The 19860-nt window shown below is 42.5% G+C and overlaps 1 protein-coding gene across 2 annotated transcripts in view; it reads left to right on the plus strand.

Annotated features, from left to right (window-relative positions):
* Window positions 1-19860, plus strand: part of XYLT1 (xylosyltransferase 1) — a 218439-nt gene that overhangs the window by 180374 nt on the left and 18205 nt on the right. Inside the window, exons 6-9 of one of the 2 annotated variants that reach the window (XM_075436455.1) lie at window positions 6616-6832; window positions 8944-9120; window positions 11086-11348; window positions 14768-14963. In XM_075436455.1, the coding sequence (XP_075292570.1) occupies window positions 6616-6832; window positions 8944-9120; window positions 11086-11348; window positions 14768-14963 (853 nt within the window). The remainder of the gene's footprint in view (window positions 1-6615; window positions 6833-8943; window positions 9121-11085; window positions 11349-14767; window positions 14964-19860) is intronic. The other variant, XM_075436456.1, reaches the window with a different exon arrangement.

Raw genomic sequence — 19860 nt, forward strand, 5'->3', positions numbered from 1 at the left:
CTGCACTTGCTGCATGCTGCCTGTGGTACTGGGAGGAAATCTTCCTCATCTTGACAGACTGAGTAGGTGCTATTTATTTCTGACGTTGTTCCCCTTTTCAAGCTTCAGCTCCGTTTCGGGAGTGGGGGGGGTCAGCCCTGAAGTCTTGCAGCATGACAAAAAGAGGTCTTGGGAAACATATTGCAAGATCACACCCTTAGAAAAGCAGATGTGTATCTGGTACAGTACAGACACTGTGCTTAAAGAGCCAATTGTTAATTATTTCAAATTTTTTAAATACTGTGTAACCCTTCATAGAATAGAGTTACTCATGGAAATGAGGTGAAGGTAGGGTAGCATCACAGTCATCTGGAAGTTCATCACATACTCAGTGGAGGCCAGGATCTGTGGCCTGTAGCGGGCAGGAAATCAAACCACTCTGTGTGGATTGGGTTTTATGAACTTGATTATTACAAAGAATTATTCAGTGAGTGCTTTATGGAAATATATTGTATATTACCAGGCTTCTGGGACTTATCCCAAGTGTTCAGGTCCGAAGGCTGCATCGTATCGCACAGTCTTCTGACGAAATAACAAGAGAGGTGGCCCGAAATGAGGGAATAGAAAAGGAATTTCAAAAACTATGGGTAACAGCTGGTGGAGATAAGAATAAAATACCATCTATCTGGGACCCAAAAACTGTTATGGTGATATCCAAGGAGTTAGGCGGGGAAGAACCGTCATCCGAATGGGAAGTACCAGCCCCGAAAACCATCTTTCCTCGACCCTGCGACTGGAGGAGGCAAGAATTCATCAACTGGACCAAACTTTTATCCCAAGGCCGCGGAATATCAAATTTCGAAAAGGACAAAATCAGTAACAACTGGATCGAACACTACAGGGGCATTCCTCACAGAAAAATCATCACGGCCCTCCAACTACGAGTGAATGTCTACCCCACGAGAGAATTCTTGGCTAGGGGTAGGAAAGATCAACAATCAACATCATGTCGGCACTGCGGAGCGGACAATGAGACCTGTGCCCACATCATCGGCTACTGCCCTGCAGTCCAAGACGCCAGGATTAAAAGACACAACTACCTGGGCGAAATGCTAATTGGCGAAGCCAAAAAGAAGGAGTGGGTTGTTTTCCAAGAGCCGTTGTTCAGGGATAACAACAACGAACTGTATAAACCGGACTTGGTCTTTGTTAAAGGGGACCAAGCATTGGTGGTCGACATCACGGTGCGATATGAAAGTAAACCAACATCATTGGCGGATGCGGCAGCAGAAAAAGTAAAGAAGTATCAACATCTATTGAATCAAGTACAGGAACTAACAAATGCAACCCGCATCAAATTCATGGGCTTCCCACTCGGAGCACGCGGAAAATGGCATCAGGGCAACTACGAGTTATTGGCGGATTTGGGCCTCTCCTCGTCCCGACGAGAGAAGGTTGCTCGTCGACTATCAAATCGAGCACTATTCACCTCTGTGGACATAATTCATATATTTGCGAGTAAATCGCGGACTGTTATATCTTAATCTTGTAACCTGTAACATCTTGTTCTGTTATTCCAAGATTGTATATTAATAAAAGAAAATAAAAAACGATAAGATAGTGGTAAACACCCCCACTGTACTACACCTCTGTCTCTATAGTATGTAGGGACTATACTGGGACTCGTGATTATCATGACGCGTTATATACCAAATTATGACAAAATTTACCAATTTTGACACAGGTGGACGGGCCACCTTTACTTAACGCGGAAAAGGAACATGTATAAATTATATATGTTCGATAAATAGCCTGGAGATTGCTCACAAATTACTTCTTGCAACTGTTACACTCAGGATTGTCACATTACTGTTCTCTGCTTTGTACTTGGTCACCTAAATTGCAAGTTATTGTTTTATGCTTCCCAGCTGATTGACTCCAGTAAGTGTTTCCAAGGTGGCTGTGCAAACACTGCTGGCAAAAGCCTCTCATATTTCTCATCCATAAAAATATTTACTTGACTTTTCCCACCAACACTGGCTGACTTTTTCAAATTTTTATTTAAAGAGGGTTAAAAGAGGAGCAGATAGAGTCAAATCAACGTGCAGAGTTTGTCCACGTACGTTAAGGAGAACACGGATATGGTGCTAGTGGAGCTCTAAGGTCTGAAGATCCTTGCTTTGATATTGACTTTCGACTTGTGATGAATTCTTTCAGTGATGTACTGTTAACTTTTATTCATAGTTCTTATTCTTGTCTAGTGAGTAATGATGATGAGGTCCTGGTAGGTGCACCTGGTTAACAGTGAAATGTCGATAGGAGGTTTTCTAGGCAAGAGGCCAGAAACAGGAAACGTTTAAGAAGAAACCTTTTCACCTTAAAAAATATCTTCTTTCCAGACACAAACCTTTTAGTGACAAAGTTACTGATAAGTAACGTTTAGCTATCTGATAGCCTCTGATGCTTAAGATAGTTTTATTCATTCATAGACTTCAGCAAACAGAAAACAGTGAACTCTGTCTTCTATACTGCAAAAGTGTGAGCTTTCAGGAGTGGGGGTCTCTCAGAGTTGCTGTGGTATGCAGTGTCACTTGGAAAACTGTCCAAAAGGGTGATATTTGATTGTAGTATTTTTTCTGATATTAAGTAACTCTGCAACAATATTTACTAGTAGTCAAAACATAGCATAAGAAAAGCTGAGCCATGTATTTATATTCGTGTTGTAGGAGTGTGTGCTAAACATCTTACAAATGCTTTATGTGTTATACAATCCTAGAGTCTCATCTGAAATGCATTTATAAATATTTAAATACACTACAAAGTAAGAGGAGTTTCCTAAGCTGGATTGCAATCACAAGCTATCTGGACAGCTAACTATCTATACACAGTGTGACAGACCACATGCTTCAGGCAGTGGGGTTTTTTTAACTAAGTATAATAATAACCATCTGGAACCAAGCAAACCCCAAGGCTGCATCCACATGTGGTTAGGGAACAGACAGCACTTTTCATGCGTGTAGTTACCTGCTTGCTGAGCTCAGCTGGCAAGACACATTCATATTATGTTATGCCTGCTGATTACTTGCAAGTGTAATCCAGGCTTCTCGAAATTGGAGGCTCTTTAGGAAGAGTTAATTTGATTAAGGGTAAGCATAAAATGTCTTAGATGGAGCCTTCTGTGAAATAAGGTACAATGGCATGCTTTTTCTTAACCCTAGTGTTATTTTAATTTTATTTTCTCCTGGTTGACTCTCTTTTCTTATCATCATTACTTTCCTCCTGTTGTTTATCTTAGGAGAAAATTCAAGTGTCTTAATCTGATGGCTATCTCCATTGTATGTGGCTAACCATACCTTGGTGCAATTGTATGTCATTGTTCTGGCAAGTACATTTGCAGTTGTCAGAGGAGTGCTGGTCGTACCTGAAGTTCAGGGTGCCAGAAAGCACCTGAATTTTTCCACATTGACTAAGATTAATGAAATAATGTTGTTAATCCATTTTTTTGACTTTCATTTTGGAGTTATCTGCTAGGTGTACTGAAAAACCCAAGAGAGAAATACTTGAGAGAAAAATCACCATTTTTTTGCATTTCATTGTTCTCCCTGAAGTTTGGCCTGCCTTCATAAAATTCACCGTTTTGGTATTACACTGGGCATAACCAGAAACTAATGAAATATAGCATTAGACTAGAAACAAATCAGTAGGGTCGTGCTTTTGCACTCTATCTTCTTATCTTTCTTTTCAGAGGTGGCTGCTGCAAGCACTGTTGGATAGCTAGTCAAGAATCTTTAAGAACTGTTTGTAGTGTTTGAGGGATTTTGATTTCTTGGAAAGGCCTATGCTGCGTACAAATAGCACCTTTCACTCAGGCAATATCCAATATGCTGAAAGTAAGTTCTTGCCTCCCTGAGTGCCAAAATCACTATTGCTGGAGAAGCTTGGAGCATCAGTCATCCTAGAAGAGAGTCTGGAGGCACAAAAAAAGCCTCATCCACCTTTTCCGCTTCAGCTGTAGTTCAGCTCTCTGTGTGCCCGCAGTACAGCCAAGGCTTGCTGGGGCCACCCACTGCCTCCTCAGGCAGGACAGTTTAGCTTCTAGCAGATCTAAGATATACTTGGTGCTGCTGGCTCCCAAGGAACATAAATGGATAGCAAGCAATTGCCCAACGGAGAACTGTGTCTTCAAAACCCCATGTATAAATTATTGCTTCGTAGATAAAGGCAGTTACTTGCTATGCTAATACGTTATTCTGTTTAGGTGTAATGACTGTGTGAAGCAGGCCCAATAAGGGTGAGCCTTCTGAGAAATGCCTGCTTCCTCTTCGCCAGTTGCTGCTATTTAAAACCTGATATGATGCTTCTAGGAAGGTTTCAAGGAGCATTAGCAAAAGGGTCATATCTTTGGAGATCTCCAGAGGTGTTGCTGCTCTTCAGTTGGGCTGCGCTGCCTTGCTAGAGGATGAATGGTTGGAAAGAACATGTAGTTTTCTAATTACCTTGTCATGTAGGATTTTAGGATGGAGATTTGTTGTCAAAACGCTCGTGCTCCCAAGAATTGTGTTATTTCACTCCATATGCCAAGATTTGCATGTCCAAGCCGTTAGCTCAAAAAAGTCATAGAACTGTGTACATATAAGAAAAAGGAGCCTGTCAGCTATTTTGGAAAACGTGAAGCTGTGAGCCTAGATTTACTGGGACCTTCTCATCTTGAGTGTGGTCATACTCTGCTATTGCCGATTTCAGATGAAGTTGTATAACTGAGTCTTTCAGGGATTAGTTAACTGTAAACTCTATCATGTTATACAGGCTGAGGGATTTGGTAAGTAGAGGGGTTTTTGAAATGATCAGGTGGGGTTTTTTTGTTTGGGGATTTCTATTGCAGTCAAAGAAACTTCTATTTGAAAATGAGAATAAAGGGTGATAAATTGGTAGAGATAGTAGTTGAAAGAAATTATTTCATGGAAAAGAACTTTAAGTTCCTATTAAATACGGTAGATAAAATTCTATTCTTTTCTTAAAATAATTAACTCAAATGAGCATTTAGTTTTGAGGGAAATAAATAAATGACCAAACTTTCAGGCACATTAATATTCGATTTGGCGATAACTGCATAAATATTGAATTTAAAGATTACATTCCAGAGCACTGCATTAAAATTGCAAGACTTTTCTATTATCCTTCATAATGGAACATGAAATTAGAAACTTGTTCATGGAAAGAAAAATTTCTCCATTCTCATCTGCACATTTTCTGCACTATTGTGTTAACAGAGAAGCTCTTCTTCTCATACTGTGAGGAGACATAGCTCTCCGTAGGACATAGACCCTGAAGTAATTTATGGTCATTTTGAAAATTAATATGCATCGTTTCATAATTGCATCTCAATTCATTGATTAATATAGAACAAAACTTAAACTGGGGAGTTAGCCTACGGAGTTAACACTCCTGTTTCCAAATGCAGGAGTCCTGAAAGCTTTGGTGATGTTCCTTAACTTTTATTTCTTTTCCCCTTTCTTTGGTTCCATATGTTTGAGGACTGCTAAAATGTCTTCTTGACTTTATAATCCTAAAACATTTCTGAGACCCCAGGGTAGCTCTATGTTGTTCGGGAAGGAAACGTAGGTCTTACAGTGTCTTCCTCACTGTAGGTGCCGCAGCTCGTCGTAGCCTGCAGTTCTTGCATCCAGCGAGATCTGTGGTTTTGTGGATGTTGGTTACTATAGCAGTCTGGTTAGCTCGCATTTATTATTGCTCAGAACATGTGGGATGTATTCAACACTGCAACTCACCATTATTAACAGCACTCAGCCCGTATTGCGCGAAGGCGTGTGCTATTTCATGACTGCCTTGCTTCCCTTTCTGGGAAATAATTGTGAAAATGTAATAACAGATAGAAACCTGGGTCAGACAGTCTCAAAACATGTGTGGGCATCCAGTCCAAAGTGTTTTCAAGCACAGATTGATTTTCCAACTCTTATTTTTTCTTCTAATATTGGTCTCAAATAATTCATTTCCATAACTTTACAGTTCTGCGGTTGCTCCTCTAATTCATGGTTCAGCAATAAACAAAACATTGTTCCCCATAGAATTGAAAATGGAGCAAACACACTCACTCTACAGCAAAGAGCAATGCAATTGTATTTCTCCCTAATTAACTATACTTCAACAGAAAAATTTGTGGAATAATAACATAGGAAATAGTTGGTCATTTTACCTTTATGTACAGTTTGCTGTTTTTCAAAAACTGTGCATTTATTTAGAGGCAGAAGCCTGTCACACAGATTGTGTTTAGTTCCTTTTCATGTTATGGTTCTTCTGGAGTGGTTTGTTAAGAGTTAATGAACATTATGGATTTTCATGCCATACAGTTCTATAACTTCCACAGTTCTGTCTTAGGGCAGCAGAAAGTGTGAATGATGTTCTAAAAGCAATCTGTTGATCTTTGCCCCTATAACTGAACATATAACTGATTAATCATTTAGTAAACCTCTCTACATTATTTATGAGTAGAACAGAAATATGAACAAGTGACCTTTTTATCCTTTTTTGTTTGAGAAAGTAGCTTCTTATTTATAGAGCTAGTGATGATAACAAAATACAAATTAACTTTTAATGACTGCTTTTGTATTCCCTCAGATTTATCAGAAAACAAGGACTGGATCGGCTTTTCCTGGAATGCGATACCCACATGTGGCGCCTGGGGGACCGGAGGATCCCAGAAGGAATTGCAGTCGATGGAGGGTCGGACTGGTTTCTCCTGAACAGGAAGTTTGTGGAGTATGTCACTTTTTCCAACGATGATCTGGTAACAAAGATGAAGAGATTTTACTCTTACACGTTGCTCCCTGCTGAGGTATGTGAAATCAAAGCAATCCCTCTCTGTGTTCATAAATGCGACATTTGTGCTTGTCCCAAAGATCACCAAAGTCCAGAGGGGCTTTCACCTGATTTAAGTGGGCTTTGAATCATCCCACAGTGGGTAACGAGAATTTTACTCCCATGATGAGTAATTCCTTTAATGTTAGAACTACTTTTACAGTTGTTTAATTGCTTTGTTTGTTTGTGGGTCTGTTTTGCAAGGAGTGGCTTTGTTTTATACTTTTAAGCCCATTAAACTATTACTGAATGACCGAAAATACAGCTGCCCTTTGCTTGCAAGTTGTTCCTTCACAAAGCCTTTGAAGGCTATTAGAGATGGTGAATTGTCTTCATAAGTAGCTTTCCTCGCTATTATCCAGCCCTTTTCTTTAAAAATAAAAACCCTACAAACAGAGGTTTATTGTTCCATTCAAAACTCCACTAGAAGGCATAGTCACAAATGATTTAGATCACTCTGGAATTGCTCTGGCTACGAGTGGTGCAGAAGGGGAGTGCACACCAGGGTGGGTTTTTGTCTAGCATGCGGCGGTGTGTCAGGGAGATGTGCATTATCTACAAATAGAGCACAGAGCCTGGTGGGTTGTCAGGCTGTGCTACACCTGCCCCGGCAGGTACATTGCTCCGCTGGCCTGTCAGGCACTGCTCCTGGCATATGTAGCATGCAGCCATCTCAGGGAAGACCTGATGACTGTCTTTAGAACAATAACTTCGTTCCTTGCTAGTGGCCCCTGAACATTTTGATGTATTGATGAGACAGATCTTGGAAATCTAGCTTATTAGCTTGCAGTGGAGCACAGCGATCATCATCTTTTGACAGGGGTTTATTATTCCACACACATGTTGAATAATCTTGCTTTGATCTCATTTCTGTTAAAAATCACCTTTTCTCTCAATTCTGATGACCTTTTCAGCCGTTACCTAGGAGAAATTTCTGTAACATTATAAAAGGACACAGAGCAATGGGTAATTGGGTAGTGGTTTTTTTTCCTCTCGTTTCAATGAGAATGGATGCCTTTATGGGTTTAACCAAACAGTTCAAGCATAAAATCCATATTCACTGGGCTGTCATTTAACATTGAAAAGGGTAGGGGGATTATTTGGGGGCCAGCCATGCTAAGTTATACTGGTTATTTAGAGGTCTTACTATTGCTAATTTTGAAGAGAAGTCACTGCTCCAAAAATCATCTCTTACAGGGCTAAATTTGATCATATTCCGTTGATTCTTTCTGTAAGGTTTTCTTTGCAACATACTTAGCTGGTTTCTTAAAATCACCCTGCCTTCACTGACCTGTTAACGTGCTATATCAGTCCCCATTACACATGATTTATGTAATAGCTGATATTATAATGATATAATTAGGATGGCCCAATAGGAATTAGTTGCTGCCTTGAGTCAGCAAATAAAGACTTAATATTTCAGACGTAATTGCAGGAGGCAAAATGTCCTTCTGGTGCCTGGGGTGAACTGTATACTGCAGAACAAGGCCATTCAACTAGCAATGCATTTCGGAGTGCTAGAAATAGACTTCCACAGAAGAGCTGTCTGAGACTGTATTTTTTCCGTAGTAACCAGAGTGATGGCGAAGCTTTGAGAATTGTCTTATGAAACAGCTGAAATATATTATTAACACATTGCTCAGGAAAATAGTCCTAAACCTGGTAGACCAGAGAGTAACTTACAGTAGAGAAATAATGGGAATTTCTTAGAATTGCTCATACAGCTGAAATAAAAATAAAATAATTGCTGGCACTGATGCCTTTCCTGGAGTCCTTTGGACTCCCAATGCCCAAAGCTGGTCATTGCAGAAGTGCAATTATTCTGTGCTGGGTTATTATATCAAGGCCTCAAATGTATGTTATTACAATTTGGCTGGGTCTACAGCATCTTGTGATTTTTTTCATGCTCTATGGTATGCATACATGTAGAGTGCTTTTCACATATGGCAGAACAACAGAGCTTGTTAATTCTCTCATTTCAAAAGCAAATAATTCACCTGCATTAGGTTCAGGCCCGTGGGCTGAAGTGAAGGAGAAAATGGAAATCTGAGGAGCTAAATGTACTGATCTACTCTGTCTTTCTTGCAGTCCTTCTTTCACACCGTTCTGGAAAATAGTCCGTACTGTGACTCCATGGTGGACAACAACTTGCGCATCACAAACTGGAACCGTAAACTCGGTTGCAAGTGTCAATACAAGCACATTGTTGACTGGTGCGGCTGTTCACCTAATGACTTCAAACCAGCAGACTTCCACCGATTCCAGGTAACTGAAGCGGTCTTCTCTCTAATACCTGCAAAGAAGCTCTTCCCTCTCTGCTGGGGTGTGCAGACCCATCTGGGTGCATGGCTGCAGCAGGGAGTGGGAAGAGAAGCTGCTACCCCATCAAGCAAGGTGGGGAAAGAGGTATGAGGAAGCTCTGCTTTTAATTTCAGGAGAATAAAAGATTTGTTCTCCTGCGTGTTGGCTCCTGAGACTTACTACTTCGTGGTAAGGTCACAAAGCAGCTCTTTGGCCTACTTGGCATTGGTGGATCTGCTGTGCTAGAAGGGAGGGAAGCTTGACACATCTCTCACTGTACCAATATTGCTTGGTAACTCTTGTGAATTTATTGCAAAGGGTTTTTTCCAAAGTTCCAACTCAGATACTTTCATGACTCCATGAAGCTCCTGGCTCTCATTGTTAAGCAGTGTTTTTGAAAAAAGTGTAGAAGTTGACTAGAGTGCCTGCTAGAGGCTTACATAGCACAAGGCAAATCAGTTTTCATTAGTACATTCATTAATATGATTATGTGTAAGTTTATGTCATGTTTTTTTGGGCCAGAGTCATGAGGTTTCAATCACCCAGGCTTGGCAGGACTGCCTTAAAAAGATTAATCAGTTCCTTTGTGATACAGTTTCCTGAAGGCAGACATGAGAGCAAATCCTTGTGCTCAAAGGTGCACTCAGTCTGAAGACTGTATCTGGCCTGTGTATCTTCTACTAAGAATGAACAACTGCTTGTTTCAAGGTCACCAGATCTGCAATTCCATCCCTCCAGCTCCTCAGGGTTCCCTGCATAAAGCATGTTTGTTCAGGCTTTGTGTGTGGGATGGGGAATGTGTTACCCTACAGCACAAAAATGATGACTGCTCTGAAACAGAGATCTTTTCTTTACTGTAATGTGCTGCCTACCAGGCACAGTTGAAGTCAGTGACACAGGCACTCACAAAAAGAGCAAGTGAGACGTTATCTAAGAGAGGCTCTGCTGCCCCGAACACCAGTCCCAGGAAAGTATTCAGCACAGAATGAATGGCAAGTCTTCAAATCCTGCCAGTCTGCAGAGGCTGACCTCCTCCAGGCTGGCAAAACAACCCACAACGATATTTCAGAAATCAATCAGGTAAAGTGAGCTGCAGGGGAAAGTTCAAAATTAGAATAGAGGTAAAGGCAACTTCTGACACTTGCCTGATGAGAGAGCCCCTCAGATGAACACACGCCACCAGAAGGCTTGCTCATGGTTCCCACAGACACACAAAGCAAGCTGCAGAGGAGGAGATCAGAGAGCCCACAGAATGCACTGTCTCAGAGTAAAACTGAGCGTTCTCAAAAGAATTTTTCAACCATCCGGGGCACTTTCGAACTCTTGGCACCTCAGAACCCCTGCTCAAATATAAGCAAGGCAAAACAAAGGCTTTATAAAAGCTAATGGTAGTTGAGTAGCATATAAACTGGTAATACCCAAGACTTTGTCAAGCGCAGAGCAAAATATCCATATGGGACTTGTCAGCAGCTGAGAAACCTCAGCCACAGATGGCACCTCTCCTGGAGTCCTCTTACCACCTCGTAGCAGCAAATTGATACACACAAAATGCTGCTCTGCCTCTTCTGCACCCCTGTGTTGCAGGATGCTTTGCTCCCTGCCTGACTGCTAATAACACATGCCAGTGCTGTGCCATTTCCAGGATAATGTGGTGATTTAGAGAGCATTCCCCACCCCTGCGGCTCATGGAGAGCCTTTCAGAGCAAGGCAGCAGGGGGTGGCTGTTGGTATGAAGGCATTGGCACACCTACATTTTCTTTGAGTAATTATGTAGTCTTTATCTGAATCTTAACAGCCCTCTAAACAATAAATGGTGACCCATCTCCATGGGGAGAACCAGTCCTCAGCTCCAACCCATTGATTAGAAGAAAGTGTCATGGCTAAAAATTGGAACTCACTCCATTGTCTTTTCCTTTCGTGTCACCACAGCAGACTGCCAGGCCAACTTTCTTTGCCCGCAAATTTGAAGCTGTAGTGAATCAAGAGATAATTGGCCAGTTGGACTACTACTTGTACGGCAACTACCCATCTGGCACACCTGGCCTGCGGTCATACTGGGAGAACGTGTACGATGAGCCTGACGGCGTGCACACCCTCAGCGACGTTGCCCTCACCATGTACCATGCATTCTCCCGCTTGGGCCTGCGGAGAGCCGAGGCTTCGTTCCATGCTGCTGGAGACAACAGCTGCCGGTTAGTTTGAGTCTGTCTTTCTTTTTCTGGGTGTTTCAGGGGACACAGACTGGACTGCCGAGTGCTGGCGGAGGTTCATCTACTTGACTATGCTGGCTGGAGTATGCTGTCACAAACAGGGCCAGGCAGCTGGAATTGTATGGCGCTTATTTCCAGGAGTATTTACGTCCATAATAAAGCATTGGTTATTCAGGGTTGACATTCAGTGACCTGTTTGCTGCACTTTCAAGGAGCTCCTCTCCAGCCTGATGAAGACTGACAGGTTCCAGCTGGGCAGTGCTACCCCCACTGCTGCATTTTCTTGATTAATTTCAGCGAGTGTATTATACCCACAGCTCCTAAACCCTCCATGTGATTGCAGCAGAGGTCATGTTCACCTCTATTATGCTTACCAAAAGCAGAGGATAGGATTTCAGAATTAATCTGAACACGGGCAAGTTAATGGTCCTTGCTTGTTTGTTCCCCTGGGTGCATACATGGAGTACGGAGTACTACTTGCTCGAGCTCAGTTTGCTTGCTTGGTACAGCTGTCTGTGCTGAAAGTGTTGCAACTGGTGGGATCCATTAGCATCAAATAAATAAAGTGTATATGTATGTATAAATATACATGTACAGCAAATAAAGGTCCTTATTCTTTAAAGGGAAATGCCCCTATATTCTAGATTCCTTTTTTACCTATAAGCCTAGCAAAGAATAATTCAGTCTGAAGGGGATTTGAAGGAGGAATCCCTGGAGTTAGACTTGTACAGAAAAGGCTCTCTTCATGGTAGATGTTTGCTACCTGCAAACACATCTGAAGCTCTTTACATTCAAAGCAGAGAGGGTTCATCTTTTAAGGTCTTACTTTACAGTCCCTTGATCCCTTCTTCAGAATGTGTTTTTTGGACCCTGCCTTTTTTTATCCTAATAGAAAACACATACAGCCTAAGTCAGCAAATACTGAAGACACTGTTTGTGCTTTGACGGATGGACTTTGTCCCTCTTGTGTTCTCAAGAAGGAACCAAATGCGCCTTGACCTTCCTACTTAGTCATGGAAGTGCTGAGCAATATCCCATTTAGAAAGATGTGGCAATAACTGATCCAGATTCTTATTACAGCTTTGCCAGTAAAGGTTATGGGGGCAAAGCAATAAGATATCAGTAACAATTAGATAGAAATAATCACTAGTCACATGCCTTGCTTACATGAAATAAAGGCAGACCTAAAGAGGTCCTGGGTCATTTGTCCTGCAGGGTGAAACCAGCAGAGGATGGGAGCTATGTATAACCAGTACTGAAATAATTTGACAATTACTTTTGTGCTTATTCCTCTCGCCAGTTTTCTGATGATGATTTATATCAATAACAAATTCATTTCTGGGGAGCTTTTCATTGCACAGAAACTCAAGGTGCTTTTCAAGCTTGCTCAGATTACAGATAGGGAAGCCATGTCATCCACCGCCGATTGCAGCTGTCTCCAGGATAAAACATGGCTCCTTTACAGTAGGCTGGAGCCTCACAGAACAGTGCAGGGAGGAATTGCAAACAGTGATAGGGAGTGGAGGCTTCAATTTCATACCTACCTGAGCGCCCTCAAAACCCTGTGAGTCAGCGTCAATTTTAAATCACAGAAAGGTGGATAATCCTCAGGTTTATGATTCACATCTCTCTCTCTTGATATTATGTTGTTTTTCTAGGTGTATGCATATGCACACTTCCTCTTTCCCTTTCGTGATTTTGCATGGCTCTAACACAGTAGTGGCAGGGATATATTTGGGGTGAGCACCTCAACAGTATTCCCTTTGCTGTTAGGGCTAACAGTAGCATGAAGTTATCTGATACTGCAGTCACCACCCCAGCTCATTTCACACTGCTGCAGGCACTGTGAGGAAAGCCTCTGCTGCTTCAGATCACATTTTGGAGTCAATCCCATGCTGCCACCCGCAGCGGCCCAGGACACTTCTGTACGAGAAGCTGCCTTGCACACTTTTCTAACAAGGGCTGTCTCACAGCCTCAAAAAGCCGTGCCCCCTACGGACTGCTGTGGTACCAAAGTGGATTGCATATCAGCAGCTTCAGTGGAAGCAACATTAATGTGGGATTGAGATTTAGTTTATTTCTCTCCATCTCTAGGCATTTTCACTCACTGATGCCAACAGACAATTTACTCAGACTGTTTCAAGGATATTGCAAATATCTGCTGCTGCACACATGTAAAACAGGAGGCCTTAGTACTCAGAACAGAAGTCAGATTGTTGCTGGTATTGGCTGCATAGCTTTGCTGTGTTTTTGCTCAGTCCATCAGTGCTGGTCCTGATTGTACCCTGTCTTTCTGTTTATTTCTCAAGCTCTGGAGACTTCCTTCTGGGTGTTGTTGGTTTCACGTAGTGGAAAGCCATTCTTGGTTAGCTCCTCATAGTGCTTATGTCTTGAGATGTGATAATTAACAAGAGGAGTCGGACTTAGCTGAATTGACTGGGAAAGTGTGATACCGGTTGGTTTTAAATGTGTCACAAACATGCTTGTTTCACAGTTAATCAGTGCTGTAAAACAGCAAAATATTTTATTTCAGAGCTATGAACAACATTTTTTTAATTATTTATGCATCTATGTGTACACACACACATTATTACACATGTTTCTGAGACTATACCAGACAATCGACCATGAATTTTAATTATTTGAAACCATGACTATAATGTCTGTAAAATCCAAACTGTAACTGAAGGCTTCCAAATCTCCCAGTGAGAGGTTTTTCCTGTTTGTTTGACCTTTTCCCAGTTTATTTTTAAATACGAGTAAAAAATCCACAGCAATAGCAACCTCAACTCTTTGAGGAATAAGAAGTTTATTTCCTAAAATAAATAAGACCTAAAATGGGGACCGGCTTCTGGCAGTGCCACCCTGCAGAGCACTGCCCTTGGAGAATTGGTTGGGGACCCAGCTGATGAGCAGGGTAGCAGCAGGCCCGTGCCCGGCCTCACAGCACCCACTGCTGTGCCCGGCCGCTGCTGCCCGCAGCCGAAGGCAGAAAAAGAAGGCCACCTGCTTTGGAGCAACAAACACATTACTTGAATACCAAGTGTCCTAGCAAACAGTGCTGCAGCCTAACAATATGTGTCTCTGGGTGGCACTTTTCACCCAGAAGAGTTAGTAAGGAGGAGTGTTTTATGGCACGCAGAGCTATCTCCTAAAGAGCTTAGAGCTGTGAATATGTTCTAACCAAGCGTATATTCTTAGTAACATTTTTTTATGTTTCAGGGTAATCAGAATAGCCTAAGAATATTTGGTAATGAGTCATGAACACATTTGAAATCTCTTAATGTACAGTGATGAATTTTCTAGTTGAAATGAATGCTTCTTAAGCCATTAGCTCCAAGTAAATGGAGATTTCATGTCTCTTGTGTAACTGATGAGTATGTACGTGTGCTGTTTTACAGATACTACCCCATGGGCCATCCCATTTCTGTCCACCTTTACTTCCTTGCTGACCGTTTCCAAGGCTTCCTAATCAGACACCACGCAACCAATCTGGCTGTCAGTAAACTAGAAACTTTGGAAACATGGGTAATGCCAAAGAAAGTCTTTAAGATCGCAAGTCCACCAAGCGATTTTGGAAGGCTACAGTTCTCAGAGGTAAGTGTTCATAGCCACCCATGCACAATGTCACAAGCCTCTGGAGAGACTGCATACTAATTCAGCAGCCTTTGGAAACTGTATTTCCGTGTAATTTCTAGGTAAGAGTGGCTCTCTAGCATAATGCACCTCCTCTTCATTGAAGGAGGTACTATTGCAGGTCAGATCTGTGGTCAACCCTCACTTCTTACGTTACTCTGCGTGGTCCTCACTCCCTCTTGTTTTAAGAACAAACTGAAGGCATTTACTGTTGTAAAAGGGGCTCAGTAACTTAAAAGTTTTGTGGCTGCGATTGTTGTGAGTGCTGTGAGAGATAACTGGGAAAAATGCTGTGTTTATGCAGCTCCAGATGTGAATGGGGGTGTGGTGAGCGTTCCTCTCAAGAGTATGCTGAAAAAAACCTCCTAAAAGGAGTGATAGTTGGACACTGATGCCACATGTGAGCGGAGTATTGATGTTGTAACATGAAAGAGAAAATTCTTACACCAGTGGCTGAGATTTCCCACAAATCACAGAATCACAGAATCACAGAATAGTAGGGGTTGGAAGGGACCTCTGTGGATCATCTAGTCCAACCCCCCTGCCGAAGCAGGGTCACCTACAGCAAGCTGCACAGGACCTTGTCCAGGCGGGTCTTGAATATCTCCAGAGAAGGAGACTCCACAACCTCCCTGGGCAGCCTGTTCCAGTGCTCCGTCACCCTCAGAGGGAAGAAGTTCTTCCTCATGTTCAGACGGAACTTCCTGTGCCTCAGTTTGTGCCCATTGCCCCTTGTCCTGTCACTGGGCACCACTGAAAAGAGCTTGGCCCCATCCTCCTGACACCCACCCTTCAGATATTTGTAAGCATTTGTTAGGTCCCCTTGCAGCCTTCTCTTCTTCAGGCTGAACAAGCCCAGTTCCCTCAACCTCTCCTCGTAGGGGAGATGCTCCAGTCCCCTCATCATCCTCGTAGCCCTCCGCTGGACTCTCTCCAGTAGCTCTTCATCTTTCTTGAACTGGGGAGCCCAGAACTGCACACAGTACTCTAGATGAGGCCTTTTATTTCTTCTAGGAATTTGTCTCAGGATCTGAGATAGAGTGTAAAAAATGTACACTAAAATATATCAGGAAAGTTGACTACTAATAGAACCCGACACCTGTGTTCTGTTTTAAAGATATAACTGAGCAGTGAATTTCATGATTTTTCATGTTAAGCCACAAATTTCAATTAAGTTATAAAATTGATTGAACAAATGTGTTCCAGTCATTATGGCCAAGTCCATAAATTACCATCTTCTTGGGCAATTAAGAAATGCCTAGGTAGGATTCAGTGTTTTGGTGTGCATGGCAAATTCATGACACTAATGTGCCATTAAAGAGATGGATGGAAAGTGTGTTTCATTTATCAATGTGTCTGATGGTAGGCTTGCCATTTCATGCAGTGATAAATGGTCATGCAAGCTTTAATTCTTGTGATTTGTAGAAGTTGTTCTGCTGTTTATTTGGTACTTTTAATCTCACTTTTGTCCTGATGCCTGCTCTGGGTCCTTCTTACGAAAGCAACCAGGCTGGCAGCAGGAAGAGTGTTTTCTAATTGTGTGATGAAAAGAAATACGTTGATCTCAGTATTCTAGAACTGAAAGAAAAATATGTGGAAAGAATACATCTGACATCATTGCAGTTGTAGGGTGGAAATAAACCTGGGACCGGAATTTACTCGCTGGCCACTTGCCAGGTCCCCCCTGGCCCTGGTACACCTCTTTTTCCCCAAAATCAGCCCTGCAGCAAGCGTGAGCCTGATTGATGAGATGTCTTGGAGCAGCAGTGCCCAGTGTCAGCCTCCCCTGACAAGGGAAGCGATGGCATGTCGGTGGCCTCTTCGCTGCGCGGTGCCCACAGATCTGTGGAGCGTGTTGCCCTGCAGAGAGGATCCCCGGATCCCACGGGACTGATGAGCCACTCTTCACGGCCTCATAGGCCATGGCTGGTCTGTAAGCAGCCCTGTGGGAACTGCTGCTGCAGTGAAGCTGTATGAGTGCAAAGCATGGGAAATTTTGCTCACTGGTGAGCTTTTTTCAGGCTAAGGAAGTGTTTTCTTCTATTTGAAATGCACAGAAAGAGTTTTGGTGGCTATTTACTTGTCTTCATTATTTTTTCTTGCCTAAACTCTTTAATTGTCCTCTCCTTTCATAGATGATTCATATTTTAAAAGACCAGGAGGTACAAAGTAAATCATTTAATCATTTTTTAATTGGTTATTTTACTTTCTCCCTTCCCTTGGCCTTCAGGCATTTCTGCCTCTGAGCCAAATTATTCTCTCAGTTACCCTGGTATAATTCCAGCATTGAACTTTTCAGCTTCAGTGTGGCTGGAAAGCCTCTGATCTGCTACTGCTTATTAAAATCGCACTTCTTTGTCAAAGTCCAGCAAGTGTAAAATAAACTTAGCAGTTCAGCTAAGATGAGGACATCATTGTTCACCAGTTAAGCACCAGAAAAGAAAATTAAGATTTGTGCTCATTGGGATGTATAACTGCTGGTTCTTCAATGACTTTCACCCCGTGATCTGGCAGAAATTTAAAACTGAATGGGTTCTTTTTAGCTGGGAGGTTTCTTCCCTCTTCCAGCTCACACCAGTGGGACCAGCAGGAAAAGCACAAATATGCTGCAATGGATGTGCTTCCAGATGTGTTTGTAACCCTGATGCACAACTGAAATTGAAATGGAGACAATAGAATCTCTCCAGTCAGCCCTTCCTACCCTCTGCTCCTTTGCTTTGCTTCTCAGACTTTGCTTCCCGAGTAGCAGATTTCACCATGCACCATGTAAAGACAAGTGGAAAAAATCAGCTGGCTGGGCTGCCTAACGGCCGGTGGGGTTAATGATAGCGTTTCAATGGCATGCAGCTCCCGCACTCAGCCATGGGCTGAGTAAAATAAAATAAACTTACAGGAAATCCAAGAGAGATGATTTCCGAGCATGAAACTCCCACACCTCCTAAAATTGGCTTGTACACGGTGCACACAGTATGTTATCCTACCAGCCTGGGTTCATGACAACTTTTACAAGGAGGGCAGAAGATTGAATTGCCGTACAATACTAAAAGTCTCAGCTCAGCCTATATCAGTTGAACACGAAGTTCATTTCTGGTCTTGTTAAGACTTGTGATTCATCACAGAGAATAAAATAAAGTAGGTGGCAGGCAATTAGTGTGCATTGTGTGAACCTAATGGTCCTGTTTGTGGTGAGCAATGAGACACAAACCCATAATCAAGGCATAATTTATCTTGGGAAAATTTTTTCTTGGGACTGAACAGAGATAGAAACGGAGTTTTAAGCCAATGAGAGACTTCCAGCTTTCCAAATGTACCCCAGGCACAGTGTCTGCTCTTGAAGCTCCAAATCATGGTGATTAAAATAATGATGTGGAAAGTGTCAGTTTCTGTGCCACATCCCTTCATAATTTATCAGATACTCATTACTGCTTGATTCCATCCCATACTTTGTGTATTCCATTTGAAAGTGAAAGCCTACTTACAATGTTTTAAGGGGCTATGAAAAATATTATAGGACTGTAGTATCTCTTGGCCTGTAAAATCAGACATCTTAGTAGTGGGAACTCAGCTGTGTAGAGTTCAAGGGAAGAGGTATAAACCTCTAACTAGTGCTTTAAGTAAAATTCCCTTTAAAATACTGTGCTTCTAAAACCAGCTTGTACTGTAAGCTGTGCAGCATGGGAAAGCATGTCCCCTAGCTGGAAGCTGGACATAAAGGGCAGATCCTGTAAACAGATCTGCTGTACCGATCCCATGCAGCTCCCTGCCCATCCCTTCCCTAAGGTACCTGTGGTGCATAGCCTCAAGCGGTGTCAGCACCTTGTCTTGGTCTGAGCCCCAGCTCTGGGGCATGCAGGCTGTTGCAGGGTGCCCAGGTGCCTTGCCTTTGTGTTGCTGAGGGCCTGCTCTGTGGCAGCATTTTCTCCTTGTTGGTTTTGTGCTGTTGTTTTCATGGACCTGCACACCTTGACAGTGGTGCTGTTACAGGCTCTCACGGGAAGCTATTGCCACCAGCAGGAGAATTGTCCCTTCCTCCTCCTCTTCTCCTGCCCTTTGGATGTAACTTTTGATTTACGTTAGAGAACCCAATAACATGCCCACACAAAGTTTAACAACCAGCCAACAATTTTGTTGTAATTTTTCCCCAAAAGCAACCTTGACTCTTCTATTCTGCTCCAATAAACCTTTGCACATATAAACCCATCTCAACATCTTTTGTGCAACCTGGTTGTTGAGCAGTGTCACCTGGAGGTTGGAGCATGGGGTTTGTAACATGCTGGTTTCTTTTCCCAGGGATGAGAGACTGAAAACAGGAAAACAGTTGTATGTCGGGGATGAATGCATATTTTTTGAGGATGACATAAGCTTTCTTTTAGGAGTTCTTCGGTAAGAAATAGTGAATGTGATGGATAGAGCTTCCTTACAGGGATTTCTTTGCCTAGGAGGGTGTAGATTTGCTTCACGTGTTGTGGCTTTATTATTTCCAGGTCTCTTGAGATCTGGTTGGTGTTACATGGCCACAGTCAGTGAAGGCTGGCAGAGCAGATAATAAGATCTGGTCAGGAAATTTTCTTTCTTAGCTTATTTCCATACACAGTCAGTCGGTCTTGTCAGGAGACTATGCACTGACAGCTCCTCGAGGCAGTTGGTGCTTGGGTCTGATATCTAGGCTATGCTGTCTATTTTGATCAGCTAGTGTGCTAGGTGAAATACCTCTGAAATACCAGCGATTCTACTGTGGTGACTGCAGAGTAGTGGAAGGCTTATTTTGTCTCATATTGTGCAGTGTCATAGCCCGGTAGGAGGAATTCGTATGATGACTGATGGATTTAGGATGGTAGGTTTTTATTCTACAGGCCTC

Source organism: Opisthocomus hoazin, chromosome 15, assembly GCF_030867145.1.
Source record: "Opisthocomus hoazin isolate bOpiHoa1 chromosome 15, bOpiHoa1.hap1, whole genome shotgun sequence".
NCBI classification, from domain to species: domain Eukaryota; kingdom Metazoa; phylum Chordata; class Aves; order Opisthocomiformes; family Opisthocomidae; genus Opisthocomus; species Opisthocomus hoazin.